The sequence below is a fragment of the Microtus ochrogaster genome, chromosome 19 (assembly GCF_000317375.1).
Source record: "Microtus ochrogaster isolate Prairie Vole_2 chromosome 19, MicOch1.0, whole genome shotgun sequence".
In the NCBI taxonomy this organism is placed as follows: Eukaryota; Metazoa; Chordata; class Mammalia; order Rodentia; family Cricetidae; genus Microtus; species Microtus ochrogaster.
In genome coordinates, this window is record NC_022021.1 from 32,160,506 (window position 1) to 32,188,344 (window position 27,839).

A 27,839-nucleotide genomic window follows, 5' to 3' on the forward strand; every position below is an offset into this window, starting at 1 on the left:
TAACAACACACCAAAAGATGGACAGACAGGCAGGCATGTATGCATGCACACATGCATGCATGTTCAGAAGAAAGGAGAAAAAACAAAAGAGATCATATTCAATGATCCAACTGCACCTTACCCGAGCCAGGCAGTCACTCGACTGGAAGTCTGTTTTGCCAGTCTTTGAGGAACGGCGTTTGTCATTGCTAGTGTCCAGAGGAGCTTCTGTATTTGGAATTTTGAGTTCTGCCCCTCTGTCCCCTTCTGAGCTCTCCAGATGGGGTCCAGCCGCATCCTTGAGAGAATGCGGGCCACTCTCTAGCTCAAAGGCATGGCCGTTCCCGAGTTCGGGGTCTGTGCTGTTCTCCAACTCAGAATTGGGGTCATCGGTCACATCACAGCTGCTGCTGCTCTTGGGTTCTTCAGGGGCCTTGTTGATAGGGGGTCTAGAAATGACCCCAAACTTTCTTGTTCTTTTCCCCTTCTTGGAAGTTTGGTCACCCAGCTCCAAGGTAGGTGTCTCTCCCAGTTCCGAGCTGTTGCCGCCGTTGCCATTGTAAGTCAGGTGGGCTTTGTGCTTGAAGCGCCGCAGCATGATCAGGTAGATGAAGCCGCCATTCCAGCACTGTTCAGCCAGGTAACTGTAACACACAGACACGTGCGGTTAGATGCCAGCCCTTCCTGGACAGTGTCAGCATCCAGCCAGGACCTGGTGACTGAAATCCTGGCCAGGGAACTGAGGCACTGCACCTCATATCACACTGTTGATACTGAAATGGTCCCCAATAATTCAACCAAACAGAAGACCCCACAGACTAGAAACTTCTAATTTATCTCTCCTAGAATCAAGAGCCCAAGCTGGGGTTTTCTACAGCAGAGTCAATCCCAACATACTATTAAAAAAAAACTAAGATTCTTTTTATGCTGTTTGTTTTGCAGTGCTGATGAATGAATCCAGCGCCTCGTGTATGCTAGGCAAGCACTCTACCTCTGGGCTCTACCTCCAGTCCTTAAAAAAAAAAGAAAAAAAAAATTCTTGGAGGTTGGAGAGATGGCTCTGCAGTTAAGAGCACTGGCTGCTCTTGGAGGACCCAGGTTCAATCTAGGACCCACATGGCAGCTCACAACTGTAACTCCTGTTTTGGGGGATCTGACACCCTCACACAGACATACATGCAGGCAAAGCACCAGTGCTCTTAAAAAATAAAAAGTCAATAAAAAGAAAATTTTTGCAGGAGAAGCAAAGTCTATTATTCCTTAGCATAACAGGGCAACCATAGTTGACAACATTTAGTTGTATGTTTTAAAGTAGCTAGGAGGGGGTTCTGAGCATTCCCAAAGAAAAGACCAATCCTGGAGGTGACGGGTGCCAGTTACCTTGATCAGATCGTTGTGACGTGTATTTGAAAATCCCACTTTATATCCCGCAGGTAAACATGATCATGCATATTTAAGCAGGCGAAGAGACTGAACCAAAATATATCCTCCACTATGCAACAATCTCTTGCACTAGAGTTACACACCACTCCCATCTATGTGCAGCTGATGGGGATACAATCCCCAAAGCAAAGAATAGATGGGGGGGGGCGCTGGCTGGAGAGATGGCTCAGTGGTCAAGAGCACTTGTTGGTTGTGCAGAAGACCTGGGTTCAGTTCCCAGCACCAGCTGGAGCCCACAACCATCTGTAGCTCCAGTTCCAGGGAAGCCAATGATGGTCTGACTTCTCCAGGCACGAGGCATGTACAGGGCCCACATACATACAGATGGACAGAACACTCATACACATCAAAAATAGATTGAAAAAAAGATATAATAAAACAGGCTGGAGAGAGTATGAGTTCTGATTTTAGACTGAGAGGAAACGTTCAGTTCGATAAGAACTTCTGCCGGCAGCAGGTGCGCTGAGAACAGGCCCAACACTGAGCACGGACGCGGCATTCATGTGTTGCTTGCTAAGGAAGCACTGGCAGCCACATGTGGGTTTTTTTTCTTGATAACGGCTCTAGTTTAGGCTGCTCATAGCATCCATGGACTGCCTTTCCAGAGCATCACATTTAGAGGAGAAAAAGACGTCGGACAAGGACAGACGAAGGCATCGGAAACAACCAACCGGGATGGTTGGAGGAGTAGGGACCCTCGAAAGAGAGAAGGCAGGTCACAGCTAGTCACCTTTCTGTATATCTCAGGGTCGGCACATATGAAGATGCGAAGACAACAGGACTGAGAGAATGCGCGCAAAGCACGATGCAGTATCTACCCGGGAGCTTCAAGACTAGGGAGAAAGGAAGCAAGGAGCTGTTGGTATTCAGGATCTCAGATCATTACAGCTACAGTAAAGACTTCCTCAAAGTCAGGAAGTGAAGACACACTGGACCTGCCACTCCCCAAGAAGATAAATATATACAGATTCCCCAGAGATCCTGGGGAAATGCCTATACCGCTGGAATTTTGCCACCTCCGACACATCACCGGTTCCCAAGCAAAGAGTGTCAACAACTAAATCCTTCATAAACCCAACCTGCTTCTGGCCTTCCTATGCATACAAAAACAAGACAGACAAAACAAAACAAAAAAAGGTCTGGAGGCTATGTGGCCTCCATCCTCAGTAAGCGAGAAGAAAGAGGTTTCAGAAGTGCACAGAGCCACCTGCTCTCTCCCCAGGCAGTGCTGACTCGCTGACTCCTAAGAAGAGGATCGTGGGTAAGCAGACATTAAGATGCCCTTCTGTGATTTTGTCACCAGGAAAAATCAGATGGGAGAGCTGAGCTGTCAGCATGTGGGAAGGAGGACGGGCCATCTTCCCTGTCATCTCACTGTGAGCTTCCATGTCAGCAACATGCTGGTGTCAGAAAGGGAAGACGTAGTGACTGGATTGCTAGGAATATGCTCTAAGTCCAGTCGGAAGGATCTCCACACCAAATAGTCAGATCAGTGCCATGGGACTGGGGATATGCGCGCTCTCTCTCTCCCACAGACACACAGACACACACACACTCCCCCCCCTCTCTCTTTCTCACATACACACATACACACATACTCACTCTTCTCATGTGTGTATGTGGGATATATGTTCTATACACAGATATTTTCTTTAGTACCAAAAAGGCTGCCCCATATTGTTTTGAAGCACAAGGCCTACAGTATCTTTCTCCATACGTGTTCTCACGGATCTCGTGGGTGCTCCAAGAACCTTGGAAGGTGCCCCTGATAGAAACAACATTTGACTTGTCTACAGGGTCCACGCTGGGCAAAACTATAAAGCCAAAAATAGTTTATCTCCAGTTTTGCCCCATCTCTCTGCCTTCTTCTGGCTTCCTGGCAATAAATAGCACTTTGACACCGTACAGGAACTGTGAGACGGGTTGTTTTATCCCTTCCTGGACTCTGGATCTCAGAAGGTCATCTCAAAGACAATGAGTAATTAATTGAATTATGGACCCCATAATGAGCCAGTGAGAAAGACACTTTTGCTAGGGGGTCATTTCCTTAGATTTCTTAGATCACTTTGCATCTAACAGACCCATATTCTCTGTCTCTGTGCATCCAAATGACTTACCTAGTCTCTCCAATACTTTCCTGTAATGCATGCACTTAAGCCCCTTGTACGTTTAGCAGGATTCTTATCTAGCATTAGAGGTGTGTGTACCCGTGTAGGTGTGCATGTGTGTGCATGTGGAGGTGTGTATGCATGTGTTTGTGTGCATATGAAGGACCAAGGACAGACAACCTTGGGTGTCCTTCCTCAGGTGCTGTCCAGCCTCCCCCCACCCCCCAACACAAGATGTCCCACCAGCTTGGTCCTTACCATGAAGGCTGGGTGGGCAGTGAGATTACACGTGTGTATCACCATGCCTGACAATTTTCTTTGCCTTGTACTGACGTCCTCCTGGCTGTGCAGCATCCCTCCAGCCTTAGCAACCTTACACTGAACTTCCAAATCAGCGGGTCTTGGCTTTGGGCTGTTTGAACAGAACTCTGAGTCCCGGCTATTCCTCAAGAAAAGGGGTTTATCTTGGCTCAGGACGCTGAAGGCTGGGGAGTTAGGTTGCGTGGGCACGCCTCACAGGGGCCTTGAGCTGCTTTAACTCAGGGCAGAAGGAAGAAGGGCAAGTGATTGCATCCAGGAAGCGGGGGGGGGGGCAGCAAGGGATGGGGTCAGTTTATAGCAGTCAGCTCTGGAGGTAACCTGTCCAGTCCCATGAGAATAAACAGTCAGCGACAGAGGCCTGAATACACTCACAACTCAAGCCCCTCCTACCAGACCTCCAAGCAGGGCCAGGAGCAGCGACCAGCCTCGGCCCGAGCTTTGCTGGGAACACACTGCGGTGCTGCAGCTGAGAAAGGAAGAACTGGATGCAATGAGTGAGGTCTGAGGGTTAGAAAAATGGATTTCCTTTTCACAGAAAGGCCTACGGTTTTTCAGGCACATCTCTATGACAGTGTCTCGATTCTCCACTCCCCAAATTTAGATTTTTCCTTTGGCAAACAAAATTATGAATCCAATTAAAATTTTACTTTAACTTTCCTAGGATGACTTTAAAATGAAGAAAGGCCAACATATCTGATAATGAGGATTTATTATATTTTATTTGATTTTATTGTGTATAGCTGGTTGGTGCTGGTGCACACCTTTAATCTCAGTACTTAGGAGGCAGAGGCAGGTAGATCTCTGAGTTTGAGTCTAGCCTGGCCTACAGAGATAGTTCAGGACAGATAGTGTTAAATATAAAGAAACCCTGTCTTAAAAAACAAAAACAACAAAGAAAGTGAGTGTGTATGTATGCATCTGTATGTGAGCGTGTCTGTGCATGTGTGTACGTGTGCATCTGTATGTGAGCATGTCTGTGCATGTGTGTGGGTGCAGGTGCCAGTGGAGGGCAGAAGAGGTCACCAGACACCCCCTGGAGATGGAGTTAAGGGCAGTTGAGCCCTCTTGACATGGGTGCTTTAAGAGCAGCATATCACTGGCCCCCTTGGACCAGGGTTCTGATTCTAGAACTTTCCCTTTTTATTGTTCTTTTTCTGAAGTCACCTGCTCATTCCCTGCCCCACATAGGTGTCTAACCCAGACTGAAGTTTGGAAGATCTCTGTCCCCGACACCCTGTTCTGTTCTGGAGTCTACGCTCTCTGGTGGTTGGGACTGTGGAATAAGTGGTCAGGTCGGAGACCAGACACTTTAATAAAGGTGCCTGAAGTTTCAACAATAAATGTGAGGAAATACAGGGTAAGAAAAGGGCAAAGTCAGGCAGAAACTGGAAGGCCAAAGTCACACATTGTCCAACCATTTCCTGTCCAAGAGCCCTGGAGATAGGGATATAATCGGGATATTTTGATGGTTGTACCATCAAAAGGAACAATCTCCAGGTGCCTTTGAAAAAAATCACCTTAGGTATTTGGTGACTATGGGTTTACACACACACACACACACACACACACACACACACACACACACACACACACTCACCAGACTAGGCTCCAACAGCTCCTCTAACTTTGGACAAATGGAGATCATCTGTTTTTGCCCACAGTTGTCTTTCTCCTGAGAAGTAATGAAGGTTGGGCTGTCGTCCTATGGTTCTTTGGAATGGGCTAAAACCTCGTCATTCCAGAGGACTCCGAGGTTGTTCAGGCGTTTTGAAGAAATGTGGGTTGGGAGGAAATGTTAAATACATGGAGATTAATATCCCCGGGAAGATTTGGCTGGGAAACAGAGGGAGGCAAGTTCAGACGGATCCACAGAGGGGACGGGACCCAGTTGGTTGTGGGAGTCTGCCTTAGGTGCTGTCTCCCAGACAGCTTGAGTTTGAGGGACAAGACTCACTGATTCCACAACTTTCTCTAAGAAAATCTGTCAGCATCACACATTTAATAAGGGAAAATTGATAGCCATGGGTGGGGGGGGGTGCGTGCTACCCATGGGGAAGTAGGGTTTGGGGAGATGGTGGAGATGCACCAATACTCTGGCTACGGTGATCTAGATTATCTATGGAGAATGTGTTCCAAGACCTCCCTGTGATGCTCGATGAAGGGACAGTACCCACTCCACAGACTGCTATTCTCTTTACATATACGTTTTCCAGGTTTTCTCTTTGGCACATCTCAATTGTCATTAATTCTGGTCTGGTGCTTTTTGGTTACAATTAAGGAAAATAGGGGTTATCTGAGCACAGTCAATTGGTTAGCATGGCAGTTGACCTACTAACCAAGTCAGCTAAATGACTAACAAGTTGGCAGTAGAGACAGCATGGTCACTCTGGACGAAGGGATGACCATCCTGGGTGAGGCAGAGCGGGATCACTCAAGAGTCCCTCATGCTGCTGAGAATGGTGCATAATTAAAAATTATGAGTCATTTCTGAAACTGGCCATTGACTATTTGTAGAGCGAGAGACCATGCGTAACACAAACATCAATAAACGAGACTGAGTAAAAACAGATTAAGAATTTGCGAACTATTATTGTCGTGGACAGTAAACTTCTGTCATCCTTGACCCAGAAGCCTTTCTTTTGTCGTCATTCATGCGCCTACGGCAGGCTAACCAGTGTCCCATCAGTCGGGCAAAACCACAGTTCTTCACTGACAGCAGAAGGCGGCACAGAATAGCTGGTTGGTAATTGGTTTTGTTTCTAACACCAGGCTTATAAAAGCGCAGCATCTTAAGGGCACCGGTGACTAGAAATGTAAATCAATGTGTATCTGAAGTCTAGACAATACACAAAGTCTACAGCATCCTGATTAAACCTGGGGTGTCAGTCTTGAGGACAGCAGAGACATTTCTGTCCCTCAGCACTGAATATAGACATATTTTCTGTGCCAGCTGTCTCCTGCAACCTCTGAGACAATTCTGCCATCCCGTCTGCGCTGAAGCTGACTATGTGCTCTTTAAATTCCCTTCGAAGATCTTCTAGAAATAAAGGGGTGGGGTGGGGTGGGGGCACTGCAGAGAAACAACCGGATGAAAGCGGCCAAGTCCTTTGAGGCTGATGAGAAAATCATCTTGGTTTCCATGTGACAAGGTCATCACTCGTCTTTGTCTCGGTAGTTTACATCTCAAAGAAATGGGGTTGATTTCATGACCTCTCCAGCAAATTTTAACATAGGAACCAGGTATATCTGTGACTCCAGTCAAGTTCTCAGGAGGGAAATGGAATCCTGGCCCATTCTAGTACATTCCAGCACATCCATGAGCTCTCATGAAGACTGCTTTCTTCAAAGCGTTTCCTGCAGTCTACAGTCCTGAGGGATTATATCCTATGCTAGTTCCTAATCTTTCCACAAAGGATGTTGCCTCCATCTTCCCTTCTATCAACCCCTGGAGTAACTAAATTTTTAAGAGATAACACCCAATTTATCTTCTAGAATAGAGCCACTCCCCACTCCAACCCCCAATGTGAGGATGACTCCTATACTCCCCTGCTGCGTCTCCCAACTTCCTCCCACAGTAAAACTGCTGGAAGCCCTGGGATCGAGGGCCATATTCTCCCTTTCTTCTCTGCTTTCCCCAAACCAGCCACAGCCACAACCAGCAGATGTCCACACAGTGTCCCTCTCCCTTCCTCAGGGCTAACTGAGAGAAGATGCAACTGCACAAGCCCTTGTGTCTCAGGAGGCCATACGAGGCTTCTCACATGTTAATTCAGACATTGACGAAATGTCTGCACCCTCTGGTTCCCCGACTTTCAAGTGGATCCAGACCCATCTTGAAACAATTTCTCCAGCTTGCCTCCATCCTTCCAGGGTCCGTTCCACGGGTTTGGCCTGAGTCTGCCCTCTGCTTGTGCCAAGCCTGGTTTCACTTATGTCAAAACAGCTTCCATCAAAATTGTGGGCTCCTTTTTAGAACAGCTTTCACTGTTTTGAAGTCAGAAAAGATACTAAAAGAGAGAGCAAGGCCACTCTCCCCACCTACATGTTCTGGCCCATGTCCCGCCTAATTCTAAACCCTTTCTACACATAGAACCTTCCTTTTCCTTTTTTATTTCTTTTCTGGCAGGCATGGCTAAGGCTGACAGGACCCATAATCTACTAAGGCTCATGCAGATGGATTGCCAGCTTGTAATCCTCCTCCCTGGGGGAAAGGGTGCTACTACGAAGCTGGAAGAAACGCAGGATCCTTTCCCTGTGGGCCATCCATCTTTGCAATCCATTAAGGACTCTTGCTGGTTTAGAGGCCTCTGATTACAAGAAAGCCAAGTCAACAGAACTCTGGCCTAGAAAAATAGACAAAACACGCCTTTCCAGCTGTGGGGAGAGCGATGGTAAACTCTTGGCATCCACCGAGGAGCTGGAACTGAGTTCTGATAGTGTGCGCTCTTGGAGGCCTCCGGTTCAGATAAATGCCTTTGCATTTTCCCTCTTTATCAGGATTTTTAAAGTAACTGCCTATGAAACACAAAGAAAGAAAACGGCAGGATGTGCGGGGACACATGTTAAAGATGCAAAACTTGTTTCTAACCGTTTGCATTAGAGGTGCTCCACGCCAGTGGGCAGGGACCAGTACTGGTTAGCATCAAACTGCATGCCATGTTCAGTCAACCTAAGATGACACATCAGGTAGAAACCATGACTCACTTTTCCAACGCGAGAAAGCCAAAGCTTGGTAAGATTAGCAGGGCCACTGAGCCAGGATTCAAATCCACCTAATTCCGAAGAAACTGGAAACGAACTTGGGATTCACGGTGACGCTTGTTTGAAATATATACACACCAGGTTTGAAAACAGGAAGAGGGCTGCCAACTTCTAACCGGCAAAGAGGCCTCTCGACGCATCACCAGGAATTCCATTTCAGTGGTAAGTAAGTAAACACCCCAACTATGTCTCACACCCATACACAAGGGCTGGAAGGGAAGCAAGGGGCATTTTCAGGCAGGCCCACTTGGCAGGGAGGAAATAAAGTAGTTCCTTAGGGTGTGGGCGGAAGTGGCCAACTTCTTCATTTCATCTCTGAGTAATGAGCTTGCATTAGTCTATAAGAATGCAGGAAAAATGGAGGTGATGTTTGTTCAACTTATTTTAAAAAAAAATCAAAGCACTAAGGAACCATTCTGGCCAGCAGAGGTGGAGCAAAAATGGCAAATTCAAGACACCTCTGCAATGCTGGCCTCTGTCAGGGACACATTGGTCTCAGGAATTCTCCCCTCTAATGAGGGAATGTAGTCTTTACTGCTGGCCTTTTACTCCATAGCTATTGCCTCTTGTGGATTCACATGGATGATAGCACACTGTCACAAAAGATGGGCTAAGAGGGGACAGGCAAATTCCTACGCTATGTGACTCGTAGAGCCACACCATGTAGCTCTCTTTCAGGTGGGACCTTGCTGATGAACAGCATGAGGCCATGACCTCTGGCCGTGAACTTTTCAGGTCGACATTACTTGGGTAATTCCTGGCCAATGACTGGCTAAAGTGGGGGCGTGGGTCTTTGTCAGTCCTGTGCCACCTCCTGGCCCGTGCCATCTTTGTCCCTCACTGGGCCGAGAGAATTCAGGTCTGATCAGGCATACTGGCTCCCCTCCTCCATCTGCCCTGCTTCTTTCTTCTCAGGCTTTGCTTCCACTAACAGGTCACACCCTTACCTCCAGCCAACCAGCACCTGCTCCTGGAGAACCCACGTGTGAAGGCAATGTAATTAGAATCACAAGGCAGCGCCCCGAAAGCAGGGGCCGGAAAGCAACAGTAGGAGAGAAGCCTCGGCTAATCTGAGCACAGCAGCAGCCAGTAAGGCGACTATCTAAAAACTATAACGAGTCTGCCCTTAACCCAGTAGCTGTTGGCAGCAGACGGATTCTGTGGGAGGAAGAGTCACGTATCTTCAGAGGGTGGCTACTGCTGGGCTGCCCTTGTCCCACACTCAGAGACTTGTGGGTAGCCTGGACTGGACTCAGTGGGTTGTATTTTAAAGACTTATTCTATGTGCATGGATATTTTGCTTGTATGTATGTTTATCTATACCACGTGTGTACCTAAGGCCCATGTAGGCCGGAAGAAGGTATTGGGGCCTCTGGAACCAGACTTACAGAGGGCTGTGAGTCACTGTGTGGGTGATGGGAATTTAACCCAGGTCCACTGGAAGAGCAGCAAGTCCTCTTAACTGCTGGGTGGGAAGGAGCTGGGGGTGGTGGATAAAGTTAAGATAAACTGTACACATGTACGATAACTGCAAAGAATAAAAAAGAAAAGTTTGGAAAATTTAAAAAATCTGAAAGTAAAACTAGTCTATTACTTAACAAAATTAGTGTATATATGAATTATATACTGATGGGTTTCACCGTGACATTTCCGTATATACATGCATTATTGTGTTTGATTGTATTTCCCCTTCCAACTACCCTATCTTACATCCCGCCCTCACACACCCCAATCCTGTTTTAATATCCCTACTACCACTTTTGGATTTATTTAAAATAAAAAACCAAACAAACAGATGCCATGCTTGAGTAAAAACAGACAACACTCGTGTCTGGCGTACTTTGCGTGCTATGACGACCTTTAGTTCTATTCGTTTCTCCTGAAAATGTCACGATCTATTCTTCGTTATGTCTGATATTCCACTGTGAGTATGCACCATGCTCTCTGCACAGGGGGATCCTGCATCAGCCTATTGTCAATGGTGCTGCAAAGAATGTGCACGTACAGTTTCCTCCCGCGGGTAGATTCCCAGGAATAGGATAGCTGGGCACGTGGAGAACCCCGTGTCCTGGTTTCCAACACTGTATAAAGGTTCTTTCCCCCTGCAACCTCAGCAGTTAGCAGACGGTGTTTTTGAGAAGTTGGAAGAATGCCATTCACAAAAATTTCCCTCACTGCTTCGTAGCCAGAAAAACCAAGAGCAAAGGGCTGCTTGTGACTGGACTATACTCCGACAGAGCTGGAGAAGCTGGGACTACAGCCCCATCGTAAATAGCTTACCCAGCATATATGAAACCCCAGATTCGATCCCCAGAGCCACACAGAAAATGTTGGCTTTATGAAGATTCATTTAAATAAAACATCTGGAGCAAGATGGCCCTTGGCTTGGTTCTCAGCAATGTCATTTGGGTCCTTGAGCAAGACCTTAACCCCAGAGATCAACTTCATAGTGTTTAGCAATGGGGATATTAGACTACTCAACTGGATGATGAATAGGATGGCTGCATTCTAGCCTAGCACAATAAATGCCAATAAACAACCCTTCCCCTTAGAAATGTGGTAGATAATTACAAGTCAACAAGTTGTCTGCTATTTCTGTACAGGTGGGAACCTTCCAGAAAATTTGATAGTAAGGACTGGGCAAAGGAGATTAATCACGTCTCAGGAAAGGGGTGTCTGGAGAAATCAAGTTCACCCAGGCAGATAGTGTCAGAAGTTGGTTTCAAACCTAGAGTCTTAAAGAGGCAAATGCAACCTAGGGCAGAGGCCTTGACAAAATGTTTGAAGCCCAGAAGTCGTAAGACCTCATAAATCCCGATCACTGTGCTCAGGACAGGGTGGTGTGTGCACACATCAGTGGGTGGCTAGTGCAGACAACAGCACCGAGGATAGTTAGTCCCAGACTTTGCTCTTTGCCAGAAAGAGATGAGAGAGACTAACAGTGACTTTTGGTTTTGCTTCCATGTCCATCTGGCCAGAGGGTGACTCCCTAACTTTCAGAGCAACCACAAGCATTCTGGCCTCACTTGAACTCTGAGGCTGGTCCTAGATGTTTTAGAATTGACCCAGAACTCAAGGTGGAGTCTGGGAGGCCAGCTTTCCAGGGCAGGACACTAGATGAGCCGGACCCTTTGTGTTTTATAACATGGGAGCAGCTTACACTGTCAGCGGCAACGGCCATAAACCAGTCAGATGTGAATATATCCTGTGTGGGTGTGGGAGTGGGGAGTTAGTGCCTCTGCTGGTGTCTGTCCACCTCTGACCTATAGGCAGAACAACTGTTCTGTGATCTCCTTTTGTTACAAACACTTGAACGATAACCCTGCCTCGAACGATTCACCTGTCTCCCAAAAGGGCCTTTCCCTTTTCTGAGTTTTCTGAGCACTGGTTTCCAAAACTCAGTTTTTTTTTTGTTTTTTTTTTTTTTATTAAATGTTTCAGTGTACTGCAATGGACAGATAGTACACTGCGTGTTCAGAGCCGACAGCTGCAGACACGTGACACTCTAGCTCCGGAAGCAAACCATGCTGGCATGGATAAGCAAGCACATCTGCTTGCGGATGGCCCGGCTTCACGGGCACAAGCAGGTGTAGGCTTGTGAGCCCCATCACCACCACTACTCACTAGAGCCAGTCTATGGAATCAGCTTCAGGTGTCTTATCAGTCGACAGGTAAAGTGTGGTGTAGTCTACAGTGCAGTATGATTTTAGCCATAAAGAAGAATGAAATGAAAACTTAACAGGAAAACGTATGGAAGTAGAGGTTACTGTTTTAAACAAAATAAGCCAGACCTAGAGAGAAAATATATATAATATGTGGACTTTTTGTCTGTGTGTGTGTGGGGGGGGGTGTGGAAACAGAATGGGGAATTACTAAAGGTCAGGGTGGGGAATATGAACGGGGTAAACATGACTGAAGGGTATACCTGGTATGCAACCTGGTATAAACATGAAGGGTATACCTGGTATGCAACCTGGTATAAACATGAAGGGTATACCTGGTATGCATGTATGAAAATGTCATGATAGAACCCATTATTTTTTCAATAAATATCATTTTTAAAAAAGAACACGACTTGGAAGCCGAGTTCCTGGAGTTGTAGTTAAGGATCAACATGAGATCATATGAGATTCGGGTGGACTCTCGCTCAATGCGAAGAGTGTCCTTAAAGGAGCCACTGAGAGGGAAAAGAAGGGGAGATTGGAATGAGCATTTGTTACCCCAGCACAGAGACTGTCTCCAACCAGCAGGCGTAGGGCAGGAGGAGGACCCTCCCTCAGAACTTCTAGAAGAACCTGATCCTGTGCCCAGAGGGAAGCTTCCATTCAATGCATGACTTCTCCAGATGTGAACAAGGTCTCCCTCTTTAGTTTTCTAAACCTTGTGACCTGGGGCTTATGCATCAAGGTGTACACCTTCTAGAACCTGCTTAAGACAATTCCATTGTGTTTTATATGGAAACAAAACCATTTTAAATATATTACTCTATGAAGATGTTTTCAACATGGATTTAATCCTTAAAAAAGGATGTTTAAAAAACATCAAGACAATTCCCACCTTTCCTGAATGATGCATAACTGCTTCAGGTAGTTGGGATTATTCCATAAGGGCGAAGATGATGCACAGACTGGAGCTTAAATACACATCATTTGAATTGTTAGATGTGTGCATGAACATATTAGATGTGTACATTTTATAATGGAGAATACTGAGACTGGCAGAGAATCCAAGCCTGTGTCTTACTTCTTCCATGTTAGGAATTTTTGAACTTCAATTATGTAAGATTTGGGGGTTTGTTTTGAAAATGATCGTGTTTAATGTCTAAATGACAAGATGAGAGAGAAAGTTCCCAGCTGTGATGTGTAGCCTCTGCGCAGATGACATAGCAGTCCTCCCTTAGCTGCGATCTCTCTTTCCACAGGTTCAGCTACTCACATTCAACTGCAGTCTGAAAATTCTGAATGAAAAATTCTGGAAATGAACAGCTTGTTTTACCTGTCCACTGCTCCGAGTAACACAGTCCCTAGGCACCCTGCTCTGTCCTGCTCAGGACGCATATGTTGCATATACTCCCTGCGTAGTGGCTGCTTAACTGCCTCAGTTACTGCAGGACTTTGTCTGAACGGCACTTAATTTAAAAATGACGGCTCCAAAGTGTCCAAAGAGTGGCTGAAAATTCAGTAGCTCCAAACAAAAGCTGCAGCAGGCATTCTTAGATTAAAAAAGTGAATATTCTCTGCTAGATGATGGTGGCACATGACTTTAATACCAGAACGTGGGAGGCAGAGGCAGGTGGATCTCCGAGTTTGAGGCCAGCCTGGTCTACAGAGTGAGTTCCAGGACAGCTAAGGCTACACAGAGAAACCCTGTCTCGAAAACAAAACAAAAATTAAATATTCTCACTTCAAAGAAAGAGAGAAAAATATGATTAAGAGCCTAACTAAGAGGGAATCTTTTGTCCCCATAGCTACAAAGACAGAATGAGACAGCTGTGTTACTTCTGCCGTCACTCCTCGCACTGGGAGAGCAGAAGTGTGTGTGACGCAAAAAGTATTAAATGTGTTTGTGCCCATTGCACGGCCAGGCTTCGGTGCCGCCTGTGGGTTCAGGCATCCCCTGGGGGTGCTCAAGCATTTCCTCATCAGGGATGCCATCTCCATTTCGACAACCAGCAGCACTGAGCAGAAGAAGCGATGGCTGTGTTATTGACTATTTAACTTACATTTCCTTTTCTTATTTTAGAGTATGTGCATCTATGTGGGCATACGCAGAGGTCAGGAGACAACCTACGGGCAACAGTTCTCTCCTTCCCCCTCTGGGTCCCGGCAAGTGTACTAAGATTGTCAGACTTGGCAGCCAGTGCCTTTACCCGCTGAGCCATCTCAATGGCCTGCAGTGCAGAATTTTAATTAGGTGAGTCTAACTTAAATCTTTAGAGGTACTGTTTGAGACAGGGTCTCATGTAGCCCAGGTTGCTCACCCACTCACCATTTAGCCTAGGCTAGCCTCAAGCTTCTGGTTCTCCTATCTCTATTTCCTATGTAATAGTATTAGGCATACGCACTCCCATGTCTGCCTTGGTGTAGGATGGTGTGGAGAATCTTGAGGGGGACAGAGTGACGTCATTATTATGCTCCTCAATAACTTTTCTGCTTCCTGTCTAACCAGTGATCCCCCATGTGCTCATGGGATGAAAACGTTTCTCAGTGGATGGGGTCGTTTAAGATCACATATTGAGAGAAACCCCCAGGGAGGACAGAGCTGGCCATCGGATGGGTGTCAGTATCTTAGACCATGAGCTCTCTCATTCAGCTCTTGCTTCCCAAACCACTCTGTGTCAGAAGAAAATCTTTAAGCCATAATTTTAGTTTCTGGTTTTCATTCACACAATAAAGACTTGACACATTATCACCTTGAATAAGATCACAAGTGTCTGGAAGGTCTTTGTCAACCCCTGTTTACTTCCCAACACCGTTTACCCAAGGGTGGGAGCCTGAGGGGGTGCCAGCTGCCTAGAGTCAGGCTCACTAACTGCTGATTGCTTCTGGATCAGAGTCAGGAGGCATCAAGGGTTTTTTTTTTTTTTTTAGCCCCCACCCCCTCACCAAGCATACTGAAGAGGTTGCTGAGGAGCAATGAAGATGTGAAAGCCTACCTCTTGGCCTTTACAAGCTACTGAAGGAGCTGACCTGTGTGCTATGACCATCCTTTCTTTGCCCATTGTCTCCCCATATTTGACAAGTTATCAAAGCACCTGTTAACATAGGGCCAACTCCCGCATTTTCACACAGCATTTGAAATGCTAATCTTGTTAAGCATGACAGACATATCAAAAAACACAACTGAAGACTCTGGCATTTGCCCTGCCCAGACCTCACCTGAAAGGCCATGTGAGTATCACTATTAGCACTATCATTATCCAGCCACTGAAATCTGTGAGGTAGACCAGATAGCTGCGTCTATGGGTGGAATACTGAAAGAGGAAGAGACTCTGGGAGCCTGTCTGTGCACCTGGTCCAGAGAGACACCCGTGGAGGGGATACTAGAAGATGGAAAAGCTGCAGCTTCGGGAACTTGCTGAACCCTGACAGAAGGAGTTTTGAGACCTTTCTCTGTAGGATGGGAAGTATGTGCCGTATTTCCTGATGAGTGGGCAGGTGAGATCCAGCCAGCCAAATGGACAGAGGGCAGGTTGTGGAACTGGCAGGCTGGGGTTTGACTGTGTGTCCTCTTGTTTACTAATTGAGGCATGGGAAAGTTAATTGTTTTCACCTTCCTTTTATTGTGTGATTCCTACTTGGTTTTTTTTCCCCCAAATTTTATTAAGGCCTGATATGTAAAAACTATTTAAATTATATGAACACTGTGGTTCCCTCTGTGATGTGAGAAAAACCACGCCAATGAAGTAGTCCACTGAGTCAGACCCTTTGTAGCAATAGATGCTTAAGATCTATTACTTGGGCAATTTACCTATACATCCATCAGCAGTACTCGTGGTGGCGTAAAATAGGTCTCCAGAATTTATTATTTCTGTCCAACAGAATTTTTTTTTTAATCAGTGTCTTTCCAACTTTTTCTCTACCAGTCCTTGGCAATCCCATTGTACTCTCTGCAGCTTTGAATTCAACTTTATTATTTTTTTTAATTCCACATAAAATTAAGGTCATGAGCTATTTGTTTTTCTGTGTCTGGCTTAATTTATAGTAGTGTCCTCCAAGTTCATCCACGTCATAAATGACATGTTTAATTCCTTTTTTAAAGGCTGAGTAGTACTCCATTGCATACAAACATACCACATTGACTTTATCAGCGGTTAGACACCTGGGTGTGATTCCTATCTTGGAGAATAAGGAAGGCATCAAGCTCTCATAAATAGAAGAACGTGGGCATCACTTTCCACACCGACTTAATTTCCTATTTGTTAACAGAAATTGTTCATAGACTCTTAAAAGACAGACTTATTTTTGAGTATTTTGCCTGCATGTATGTATGCACACTGTTTGTGTGCCTGGTACCAGACGAGGCCAGAAAAGGGCCCTGGGTCCCCTGGAAGTGGAGCTTAAGGATGGTTGTAAGCCACGATACAGCTGCTGGGAATTGAACCCTGATTCCTGGAAAAGCAGCCAGTCCTCTTAACTGCTAAGTCAGCTCTCCAGCCTGGCCCTGTTCATAGAGTCTTGATACCTTCTTTATTTCTGTATTATTTCTACTTTTGTGGCATCAATGACCATGCCTCCTCTTTCATTCACAGTCTTATTTGTTAGAGTCTTTTATTTCTCTTTTTTTTTCTGACTCTCCCTCTCTTCCTATTCCTTCCTCTGAGATAGGGCTTCACTATGTAGCCCTGACTGACCTGGAACCCCCTACGGAGACCAAGCTGGCCTTGAACTCAGAGATCCACCTGCCTCTGCCTCCTGAGTGCTGGGGGTTAAACACATGAGCCACCACATCTGGTGGCTTTCTTTTCTGTCTTTTTCTAGTCTTGCTAAATATCCATTATTAAAAAAAATTCCAAAGTTTCATTGCTCTTTTCTCTTGTATTCCCCCCGCCCCTAATCCTGGAGCATCTACTATATAAATATTAACAGATCTGAAGGGAGACATGAACACCTTTACAGCAGAGTACTTCCACGTGCTGTTCCAACAACAGGCAGATCTGAACACCATTATGGGCCAAACAAACCAAGTCAGCTACACAAAACACTCCTTTCTCCAGCATGCATATTCCCTGAGAACATGGGGACCATTCTCCAGAAACAAGTGTCAGACCACAGAACAAGTATTAACACATTTGTGAAGATTAAAATCATATCAAGTATCTTTTCCAACCACATTTCCAACATCTGGGGTGAGACCAGATGTTGATAAAGAAAACTGGAAAATTCACAAGTGTGCGGACATTTAAAAAAAAAGACAAAAAACTCAAAAGGACAATCAGAAAATATCTTAAGAGAAATTAAGTGTGGACCTCAATCTATCCAAACTCATGGACACAAACAAACACACACAGTTTTAGCAGTGAGATTCCTGTGATAATACCAGTTCAGAGAAAGAAAGATCTCAAATAACAAAACCTTAAGGAACTATGAAAAGAATAAACTGTTCAACATCAGCCAAAGGAAGGAAGAAAATCACCACCTCCAAGCAGAAATATGTAAACACTGAGTAGGAAAACAGAACCAAATGGAAACAAGTTCGGTTTCTTTCGGCCTTGGCTGCTCCATCTGCAATGGGTGACAGCGACGACGAGATGTTAGACAGAAGGCAGAAAGTGGCATCACCTAAGAACAGTTGACAGGGACTTCATCCCCACCTACGGACGCACATATGGTGACAAGTATCAATAAAAATCCCCAGGGGAAAGGAAGGAATGAGGGCCCACTTGGAGTGGATGAAACCCTGGGTAGCTGAGAACCAGTCGCAGGGCCCTGGACCACAGGGCAGAGAGTGGCAACTCCACGGTAGTGCCAGGAAAAGCCAGGCACCCGCCAAACAAACCATCCTTGTGAGGTGGCCTCCTGCAGGACAGCACATGAGCCAACCCATGCTGAAGCACGGGCTCAGTGGGATTCCACAAGCTTCTGCACCATGGTTGGGCTCCTGAGCCAACGCCACCTGACTCCAGTGGAGACGGTGCCTCTGCTGCAGACCTGGTGCCTGGTCCTGATGATCGGCTGCCAGCGGGTTTTATTCCTGCTCCGTGCTAATCAAGACTATGAATGCCTCAAGGAGAGTTCTTGGTCCTCTGGGATTCTCAGTCTGTGCTGCATCCCACATTCTCCAGGAAATACAGCAAACTTCGAAGCATTCTGTAAGCCAGCGGCCACTGCTCATTTAAAAACAGAACGGAATCCTTTACCTTCTACATGGGGTGGCCATTAGAAACCACAGGCAAACAGATTCAGAGTGTCCACAATAAAGAAGCAACAACACATTCTAAAACTTAAAGAGAATTTCACAAAAGCATTTTGCTATGGGGCTTTTGCAGTTCGCAAATGGAAATCACTGTTTTTAAAGACACAGATTTTAAAAGAACTGTCGCGGCTGTAACTTAAGTGTGTGTTTGCCAGAGCCAACACATGGTGGCGAGCACACTGGAAAACCACTCTTTAAAAAACGTTCATGTGAGGTAAGTATACTGAGTCCAACAGGAGCGGTCCCTCCCACCACCCCAGACATCCCCATTTGACAAGCGCACTGCCCTGCATTTACAGCTGAGTGTGACTTTGCTTCCTGCATTTACAGGCTCACTTTAGAAGACTGCCCAGCCCTAGAAAATAAAATACATGCTTATCTCCTGCGAGTACTTTTACAGACTGCCTCATGTTTAGCATCCATCTGGAATTTATTTCTCTGTAGGCTTTCAGACGGTACGTCCACCCCACAAAGTTTTAGAGCTAATTATTTCGGCAACACTTACTCATGCTTCTATATTGATATTCATGTCGAGCTATGAAATTTCCATGTGTGAATTCCCTCATACGCACGGGCTGTCCCACGGGTCTGCTTGCTGAGGCGGGTGCCATACTGTCCTAATTACTAGAGCTTTAACATCTAATTCACAGACTGACGAGAATGCATCCTCCCTCACTTTAGTTTTTATAAACATTTCTTAGTGATTTGCTCACTTTCCTCCGTTCCAGAGGAATTTTAGCTCATTTAAGTCCCCAAATAATTATTTTCAGATTTTTTTGTTGTTAATTTTTAAAAAATTAAAATATTTTGATGAAACTGTATTTCTGAGTAACAAAAGAATATAATCATATCTGGTATTCTGAGACGAATATAGAGCCAATGAGATGTCTCAGTGGGTTGAAGCTTTGGTTGGCAAACCCGATAGCCTGGTATTGATCCCCAAGATCTACAATATAAGAAAGGGCTAATTCCTGAAAGTTGTCCTCTGACCCTGCATGCATGCTGTGGCACATGCACCTGTGCACGCGCACACACACACATTCATGTGCAGAAGGAAAAAGAATAATAAATTAAAATTTTTTTTTTAAAAAAAAGAATGTCTACAGAGTCCATTCGGTGGCTATGAATATATAACATGAACCACCGGTCTTCAATTCAGGTTTCTGTAAAGTAAGGCTTTTCTCATTAAAAAGCAGCAACCGCATCACTTCCCCACCCTTGTGGTTGTCGCTGAGTCTTTAGAGCTGCTCTCTATGCTGAGATCAGCATCCCACAAGCCCGCAACTGAGGCTGTGAAATCCGAGGTTTTCTTTAAATACTATGTCTGTCAGATCATAAATCAAAGGGTACAAATTCAGACATTCCCGTCACGTAATTATTTTCAATCACCCTCTTTCATGATACCCCTTTTCTCAGCTCTAACTTAAATTTCTGAGTGCTGTGTTCATGATATAACTATGTGTGGGCATCAATATCGCAAAGTCATTAGCATAGACTTCCAATGGAACATGTCCAATTTTAAACTGAACGCGGTTTAAAAAGGTTTGAAGTTCTGGCATCTCTGTGTAATAATCACAACTTAATAAAGGGTATAATGTTAGAACAGCAGCTCACTTCCTTTAAGGAGCCCGACTGGTGCTTTCTTAAGAACAAGAACCAGGGAGAGTGTAAACTTGGTTCAAAGTGTAGTAAGCGTATAAAAATAAAACCCATACGAGAAACCGACACAAATCTAATGTTAATGCTTGCAGGCAAAGCAAAAAAAAAAATCTAAATTCACCTAAATACATATTTTTCAGTGTTTGGGAGGTATTAAGAAAATGCAAGGCAGTGTTGGCACATGCCTTTAATCCCAGCACTCAGGAGGCAGAGATAGGCAGATCTCTGAGTTTGAGGCCAGCCTGGTCTACAGAGTGACTTCCAGGACAGCCAGTACTGTTACAGAGAGAAACCCTGTCTTGAAAAACAAACAAAAATCAACACAACAACAACCCGAGAAAATGTTAATCTAGTATAATTAAATGCAGAGACCACACAGGAAAGAAAACCCATCTTTGTCCAAGAGACAAAGAAAAGGGTATGGAATACCTTCTGCATAATTACACAGACCTCTATATGGTGTAACCACACAGTCAGAGAATCAATAGACAAACCAACTCCAGCACCTATATACACAAGAATGCTGTTCAGCAGTACAAAAGAATAGATTTCTTGACACACAAAATTACATGGGTGAATTGTAAATGCATTATTCTGAATGTGCTAGTTTTAATTGTCAACTTTACACTGCCTAGAGTCACCTGAGAACCTTAATTACAAATTATATTAGGTAGACCCGTGGGCATGTCTGTTGGGGATTCTCTTGATTATTACTTGATGAATAATGATTTTGTAAAAATTCTTGCAAATGGAAGCTTCACTACAGCCTTGCCTCCCTCTGGTAGATGCCGCACGCCAATGGCACATGGCATCCTTGTTTGTTTATGTACCAGATCCACTTAATGAAAATAAACTGTATCCCACTGAGCTATTCTTGCTGATTTGTGTTACTGATTTCTCCAACCACCTGGAGCTCACTTTCTCAGTCCTCCTACAGAGATTCCAGAACATTCTTTCAAGAAAAACCAAAAGACTAGGGTATGCTGGTGTCTAGTAATAGCTCAAGCTCTTGGATTAAATTATTGTCCTTCAAGAGGGTATTAAACAACACCCACAGAACTTCGGGCACTTCTGGCATAAGCAATAGGGTTTTCCGGGGAACTTGACGAGAGATTCAGACTTCAAAGACTCCACTCCTTCCCTGAGCTACACATGTCATAGTGGAGTAGAAGAAGTACAGGACTTGCTTCGGTTCTGGCCTCACACATTTTATCTTGTGAGGCACAGGGGAAGTGATAATGGTCACTTGCTCTGGAGAAGAGGGTACAGAGGGAGGGAGAGGGGATGGCTATGCATACGGATACAGGAATAACCATGTGGAGGAGGAGGTGGATCACTTCAGGGTGGCACAGGCTGTATAGTCGGTGTCGATAAGAATATCTAATATAGCTGGGAGGTGGTGGGACACACCTTTAAATCCCAGCACTTGGGAGGCAGAGGCAGGTGAATCTCTGAGTCTGAGGCCAGTCTGGTCTACAAGGAGTTCCAGGGAAGCCAGAGCTGTTATACAGAGAAACCCTGTTTTGATAAAACAAAACAAAACAAAACAAAACAGAAAAGAATATATAATATTGGCAGGAAAAACCTTCAGCTTCAAAAGAAAACTTTTCAAACACCTAGTGCCATCCCCAGGGTAGAAAAACTGATGTCTAAAGGCGAGCAGGGATGCTAGCTAGCATCAGGGCTTGTGATCTCAGAGAGAGCTGCATGAAAGGACTAACAGGAAGAGAAAGGGATGAGAGGAAACGCTCTGAACTGGGGAAAACCACCACTGTCTAAGAGGTGGCAGAGACGGCCACGTGTTCTCTATTTCCATGGCCAACCTACAGGTACCTGACAGAGAGCTGGTCCTCTGGGGTGGGGGAGGGGCTTGCATCAGGAGGTGCTAGTGCCAGGAGGCTATCGGGAGTGCTGGGAGTACACTAAGTAGACTTTATCCATCTTGTCCTCGGCCACCAAAGCTTCCTTGCTTTTTGCCCAATAAGCTGAGGATCTCAACAATTCCATTGCCGTCTGTGAGCTTCCCAAACCCTGCCAATCTGTAACATTATGTATTAATTTTTGCTTAATCGTTTGATGCTTGTAGTCTCAAAACTACTGTGCTCTGGCCTGCTGTAGTAATTGTTACACGTGAGGGTGAGGCTGTCGGGTCACGTGTTTCTTGCGTTGGTTCCATGTTGCATGCTTTGCTTCTTAATTTAAAAAAAAAATGAGTAGGGGGCTGGAGAGATGGCTCAGAGGTTAAGAGCATTGCCTGCTCTTCCAAAGGTCCTGAGTTCAATTCCCAGCAACCACATGGTGGCTCACAACCATCTGTAATGAGGTCTGATGCCCTCTTCTGGCCTTCAGGCATACACACACAGACAGAATATTGTATACATAATAAATAAATAAATAAATATTTTAAAAAATTAAAAAATAAAAAAAATTTAAAAAAATTTAAAAAAAAATGAGTAGGGGGCTGGAGAGATGGCTCAGAGGTTAAGAGCATTGCCTGCTCTTCCAAAGGTCCTGAGTTCAATTCCCAGCAACCACATGGTGGCTCACAACCATCTGTAATGAGGTCTGATGCCCTCTTCTGGCCTTCAGGCATACACACACAGACAGAATATTGTATACATAATAAATAAATAAATAAATATTTTAAAAAATTAAAAAATAAAAAAAATTTAAAAAAATTTAAAAAAAAATGAGTAGGCGAGGGAAATGGCTCAGGTGTTGAAGCGCTCATGCGAACACAGGGACCTGAGTTTGGATACCCCAAACCTCACATGACTCCTAGGTGAGCCTCCCTAAAATTCCAGCCTTAGAAGACAGAGACAAGTGTGGTAGTTTAAACAGTAAATGACCTCCCTCTTCTCCCCCTGCATAATGTCAGTATTTGAATACTTGGTCCCTATCTGATGGTGCTGTTGGAGAAGGCTTACAAAGAGCGCCCTTGCTGGCAGAAGTCTGTTCACTGGGGGCGGGCTTTGAGGGTTCCAAGCCTTAAGCTATTTATTCACAGTGTACTCTCTCAGCTCGGTGACTGTGGTTCAGCCCGTGAGCCATCTGCTTCCCGCTCCCGTTGCTGTGCCTTGACTCCAACCCTCTGAAGCTGTTAGCCCAAATAAACTTTTCTAGACGTTGCCTTGGTCATGGTATTTCATCATAGCAATAAAAACACAAGGATATGTTTAGAAAATAAAAACATAATACACAAGGGATCCCCAGAGCAAGCTGGCTGGTAGGACTAGCCTGAACAGTGAGTTCTGAGTTTGCCTCAATGAAAAAGGTGGAAGAGCTACAGAGGATGGCTCCTGATATCACCTTTGGGGCTCCAGACACAAACGTGTGCCCCCCCTCCCCCAAAGAGAGAGAGAGAGAGAGAGAGAGAGAGAGAGAGAGAGAGAGAGAGAGAGAGATTATCTACGAAATAATGAAGCAGCATGAAACAGGCTTAGAGCCCCTGAAAATGACTAAAACCACTGAATGCAATTCGCCCGTATTAAAATTCTAATAAAATCTTGTGTTCGGTTCTGCTAAAGTCTTTTCAATCTTCTCCTTTTCCATCTTTGGGCCACATGTGGCCAATCTAAGTGCTGAGGTGACAGGACGCTGTCTCCTCAGGCCCCTTTCTCCTTCTCAGTGCTTAGGCTCACAAAACTCATGTAACTGTCCCCACACACGCCTGCTTATGAATCAAAGTCCAACTCAGAGCAACCTCCTTCATGAATTCTTTCCCAACCAGTCCAACCTATAGCTGCTCATAGCATCGGCTGACCTCCGCTACATAAACACACATCTATTATCATATGACGAAGTCACATTTTATTTATTTTATTCCATTCTTTATAACCTTGTCTCTCTGAACTATGCAGCTCTGTAGAGACACTTAGTGAACGCGCAACACCGAGGCTAATTACCATGAACTAAGTATTTCTTCCTGGCCAAGCAAGACCATTTCCTGGGGGGCGGGGGTGAAAACACTTTAGTTTAGGGAATATTTGCTGAACATCTGCAGCCGCTTTTCATAGATATTAAAAAATTCTTTGGTTTCAAATCAGACTTGGAACACAAAGTCCAAATGTCTCTCACTTTGAAAAGGCTAGATCTGGAGGGTTTTCGGCACCCAGGACAACGGAGGAGGCGGGGAGAGAGACATCACTGCCCTCGGGCACACAGAACAACGTCCTGGGACTTGTACACACTTGCTCACCTGCAGGATCTGCTCTGAGGGCGGTGGGAAGGTGACTGCAGAATGGGCAGAGGGTGTGAGGTGATTCATCAGTGGGTGACAGAGCCACTGTCACCAGGAAGTAGGAAGTCCTGTTTCCATGGGAATCCCGGGTCCTTCTCTCCACTCCCACGGGGCTCTGAGTCCTAAGAGCATGTTGCTTCTGCAGACAGAGCTTCCATATAGAGCAGTGTTCTCAACCTTCCTAAGGCTGCCACCTGACCTCATGCTCTAGGACCCCCAAACATGACGTTATTTTGTTGCCACTTCGGAACTGGAATTTTGCTGCTGTTGTGGTTTTCACACTATGTTTCATGGGAATTGATCGATTGCCCCCTTCTCACTAGAGGAAGTTAGGTACTAAGGAATAAAGCAATCAAATAAGAGCCCAGTGGGTATACCAAGTGTCACAGCCTGCTAGCTGGGGGAACATCAGAGTGGTTCATGTCACTGAGTTTGAGCCTAGAACGGAGGACTAAGCTTAGGTTGTATCTATTCCAGCAACCCACATGTGTGGGCATTTGACCATCAGAATTCTACTACCATACCCCAGAAATAAGATGCCCCAAGGCTTAGGTGATGAGCCAAGGGGCACGCTCTTCATATATTAACCCCACAGTCTCTAGCCTGGTTCATCCTGGTGCTCCTAGTGACAAGCCAGGCATTTCCAAAGGCCTGTTCTCATCCATAAAACCAGGGCTCTGGGCCTGGGCTAATCAGTCTACAGTAATGGTTTCCAAACTTGGCTAATTAAGTGAATAATTTGGCAAGTCTTATTTGAAGAAAATAAAAACATTGCTTTGTACAGTGATACATATTCACTACATAAAAATGTTTAAGCCAAACAGAAAAGTATAGTTCAGACATAAAATCTCCCCTGAACACATTACCCATTAGGGATAAGTTGGCAATGCCACAAAGACATTCTCCCTATTGGGGGCAACCACACTCAGAACAGTTCTAGGGACCAGGGCCATAATGACAACTCAGAATTCTTCCTGCAGAGAACTGTACAATCAGGAACTGCTTGGGACCAATGAGATCGTTCAAAGTGTAAACGTTCTCCACAAGCCTGACAGCTGAGTGTGATATGATCCCAGAACCCGCATGGAGGAAGGAGAGAAATGATGTGCTTTCCTGACACTTGACCTCTGACCTTCATGTGTGTGCCCCCACACATATGCCCACAAAATAAATCAACAGTTAAAAAAAAAACCTAACAACCCATGTAACATGCCTTTGCCCTGAGCAATACATTATTTCATGATTTGGTCTTTGTGTGGACATCATAGTATTTTATTCAAAGTAAGGTGGCTATGATGTCACTAGACTATGATTTAAAGTGACCCCATCATACGTGTGGGTAAGTCATTGACTGAAATATGGTTACGTGGCACATGACTATAAAACACATGAGAGAGAATCTTCTGGGCGGTAGGGCTTCTCAAAGTTGTGGTGTCTCTTAGGGATATGTGGAATTGCCCCACAGTAGCAAGGCTTGGATAATGAAGACCATGCTGTGAGGGCCCCAGCTCCCTAGCTCCTCTCCTCACAGACAATCCTTGAGAATAAATAAAAAGTGAGCAAATAAGTATGCCCAGGAAACACTTAGATCCCACCCAAGACAGCAATCCACATGGAAGGAAGAATAAGCATAGAGGAATGGAGTTGGGGTAGGAGGGAGGCTCTCTAGGGACTCCAGGAAAGGCAGTTCAAACACTGATCATCCTGGTGTGATTCTATGCCGACAGACACTAAATCTTGATTTCTGGAACAACCCTGAGGACCTCTTCCATGTGAGGTCCTCATAGTTAAGGATCTCTCTCCAGAGAAGACACAATTAAAGATGACAGAAACAACAGAGGAAGGAAGGTGGAAGACATATGTAGTCATGGGACAGATTCTGCCTCTCTTGGGACTCTCTGGACAAACCCAGGCTGGGGTTTGCTGGTGCCGGTGTCTGTGGGATCTGTCTTGAGGCAGCTGAGAACTTGAGGTGTCCAAACAAAATTGGATTTCTGGACATCCGTGGCCACACTGAAGTCTATGTGACGTAGTCACAGCTGACTATGACCTAAGTAGTTTCGCCAAGGCCAGTAGCATACTCTTGGGAGATGGCCCGTCAGATCTGGGGGTGTGGAAGTTCAACCCCACCCCCTGCCACTGAAAGGCCTTACCCTAAAATGTCTACCAACATCCTACAACTTGTATCAGCTAATGAGAACCTTAACTAAATGCCCCCCAGGAAAGAAGTTACATGCCATACACTTCCACACGCTTCCATGCACAGCATCTGGCCAGCCCACATGTAGCAAGCTTGGTGCTAAACACTGCCTTCTCCCAGGCATGTGGGAGGAGCTTATCGGCTGCAGACAGGCATTGCTTCACGGTTCCTGGCTCATGAAGTGCATGCCTGTTCGGAAAAGCCCAGGAAACAACCTTCTGAGGTCGCAGCTGTAGCAGGGACTGCAGACTTCATCAGCTACATGGGGAGACACGTGTCCACATTGCTATCCTACCTTACAAACTGAGCTGCTGCCACTCAGTGCATCCAGCTGGCCACAACTCGAGGCTCCAAATGAGGTGACATACGTCCTCTGAAGTCGGTGAAGTCTGCTGCTGGGCTTCCTCCAACGTTTCCCCATGCTGGGACAACCCCACTTGTGACAAGAATTAGGGCAAGTAAGCTATTACCCACGCTGAGGTATATTAAAGTTACGGGAACTGAGGTTCAGGGAGCCAGGTCTTCATCTGGATCACTGTATGCCATATCTTGGCTACTTATACTTCTTAGAAAAGCAGAATTTCCAGCCCCTCCCAGACTTACTAAACAAGCATGCATGTTGTTTCAAGCTCCTCGGTGACTGATAGGCTTGGACCCAACAATGTGTCCTTGGTTAATTTTTTTCTTGCCCCACAAATGAAAATCTAAGCACACACAAAGCAGTTTTAGCACTTAGGATAGCGATCTCCTCTTCTTTCCCTCCATATTTTGTTTCGATTTCTCTGGTTAGCTAAGTCTCAAAACAGTATTTAAATCTCTCTCTCTCTCTCTCTGTGTGTGTGTGTGTGTGTGTGTATGTGTGTGTGAGGGTGTGTATGTGTGTGTGTGTACATCAAAAGAGGCATGAAGAGGGTGTCTGAGCCCTTGGAGCTGGAGTTAGCTGATGGTTGTGAGCCACCCAATGTGGGTGCTAGGAGGCAAACTCAGGTCCTCTGAGCAGCAAGTGTTCTTAACTGCTCTCTCCAGTCCCATTAAAACAATACATACATTTAAGTGTGTAAAATACATAGTTATAAAGAAAATCAATTAAATGAAATACAATGCTATAAATACTTAAAAATGCATGATACTGTAACCCAGGTGTGCTGCTTCGTTCACACATTAAATCTGAAGATATGGCAAAAGGTTATTAGCGGACTCCCTACCCCCGCCC

General features: G+C 45.3%; 1 protein-coding gene across 1 annotated transcript in view; it reads right to left on the bottom strand.

Moving 5' to 3' along the window:
- Pdzd2 (PDZ domain containing 2) overlaps positions 1 to 27,839 on the bottom strand; it is a 346,988-nt gene that overhangs the window by 97,399 nt on the left and 221,750 nt on the right. The window contains exon 3 of the mRNA XM_026783724.1: positions 122 to 623. Coding sequence (XP_026639525.1) covers positions 122 to 623 — 502 coding nt within the window. The remainder of the gene's footprint in view (positions 1 to 121; positions 624 to 27,839) is intronic.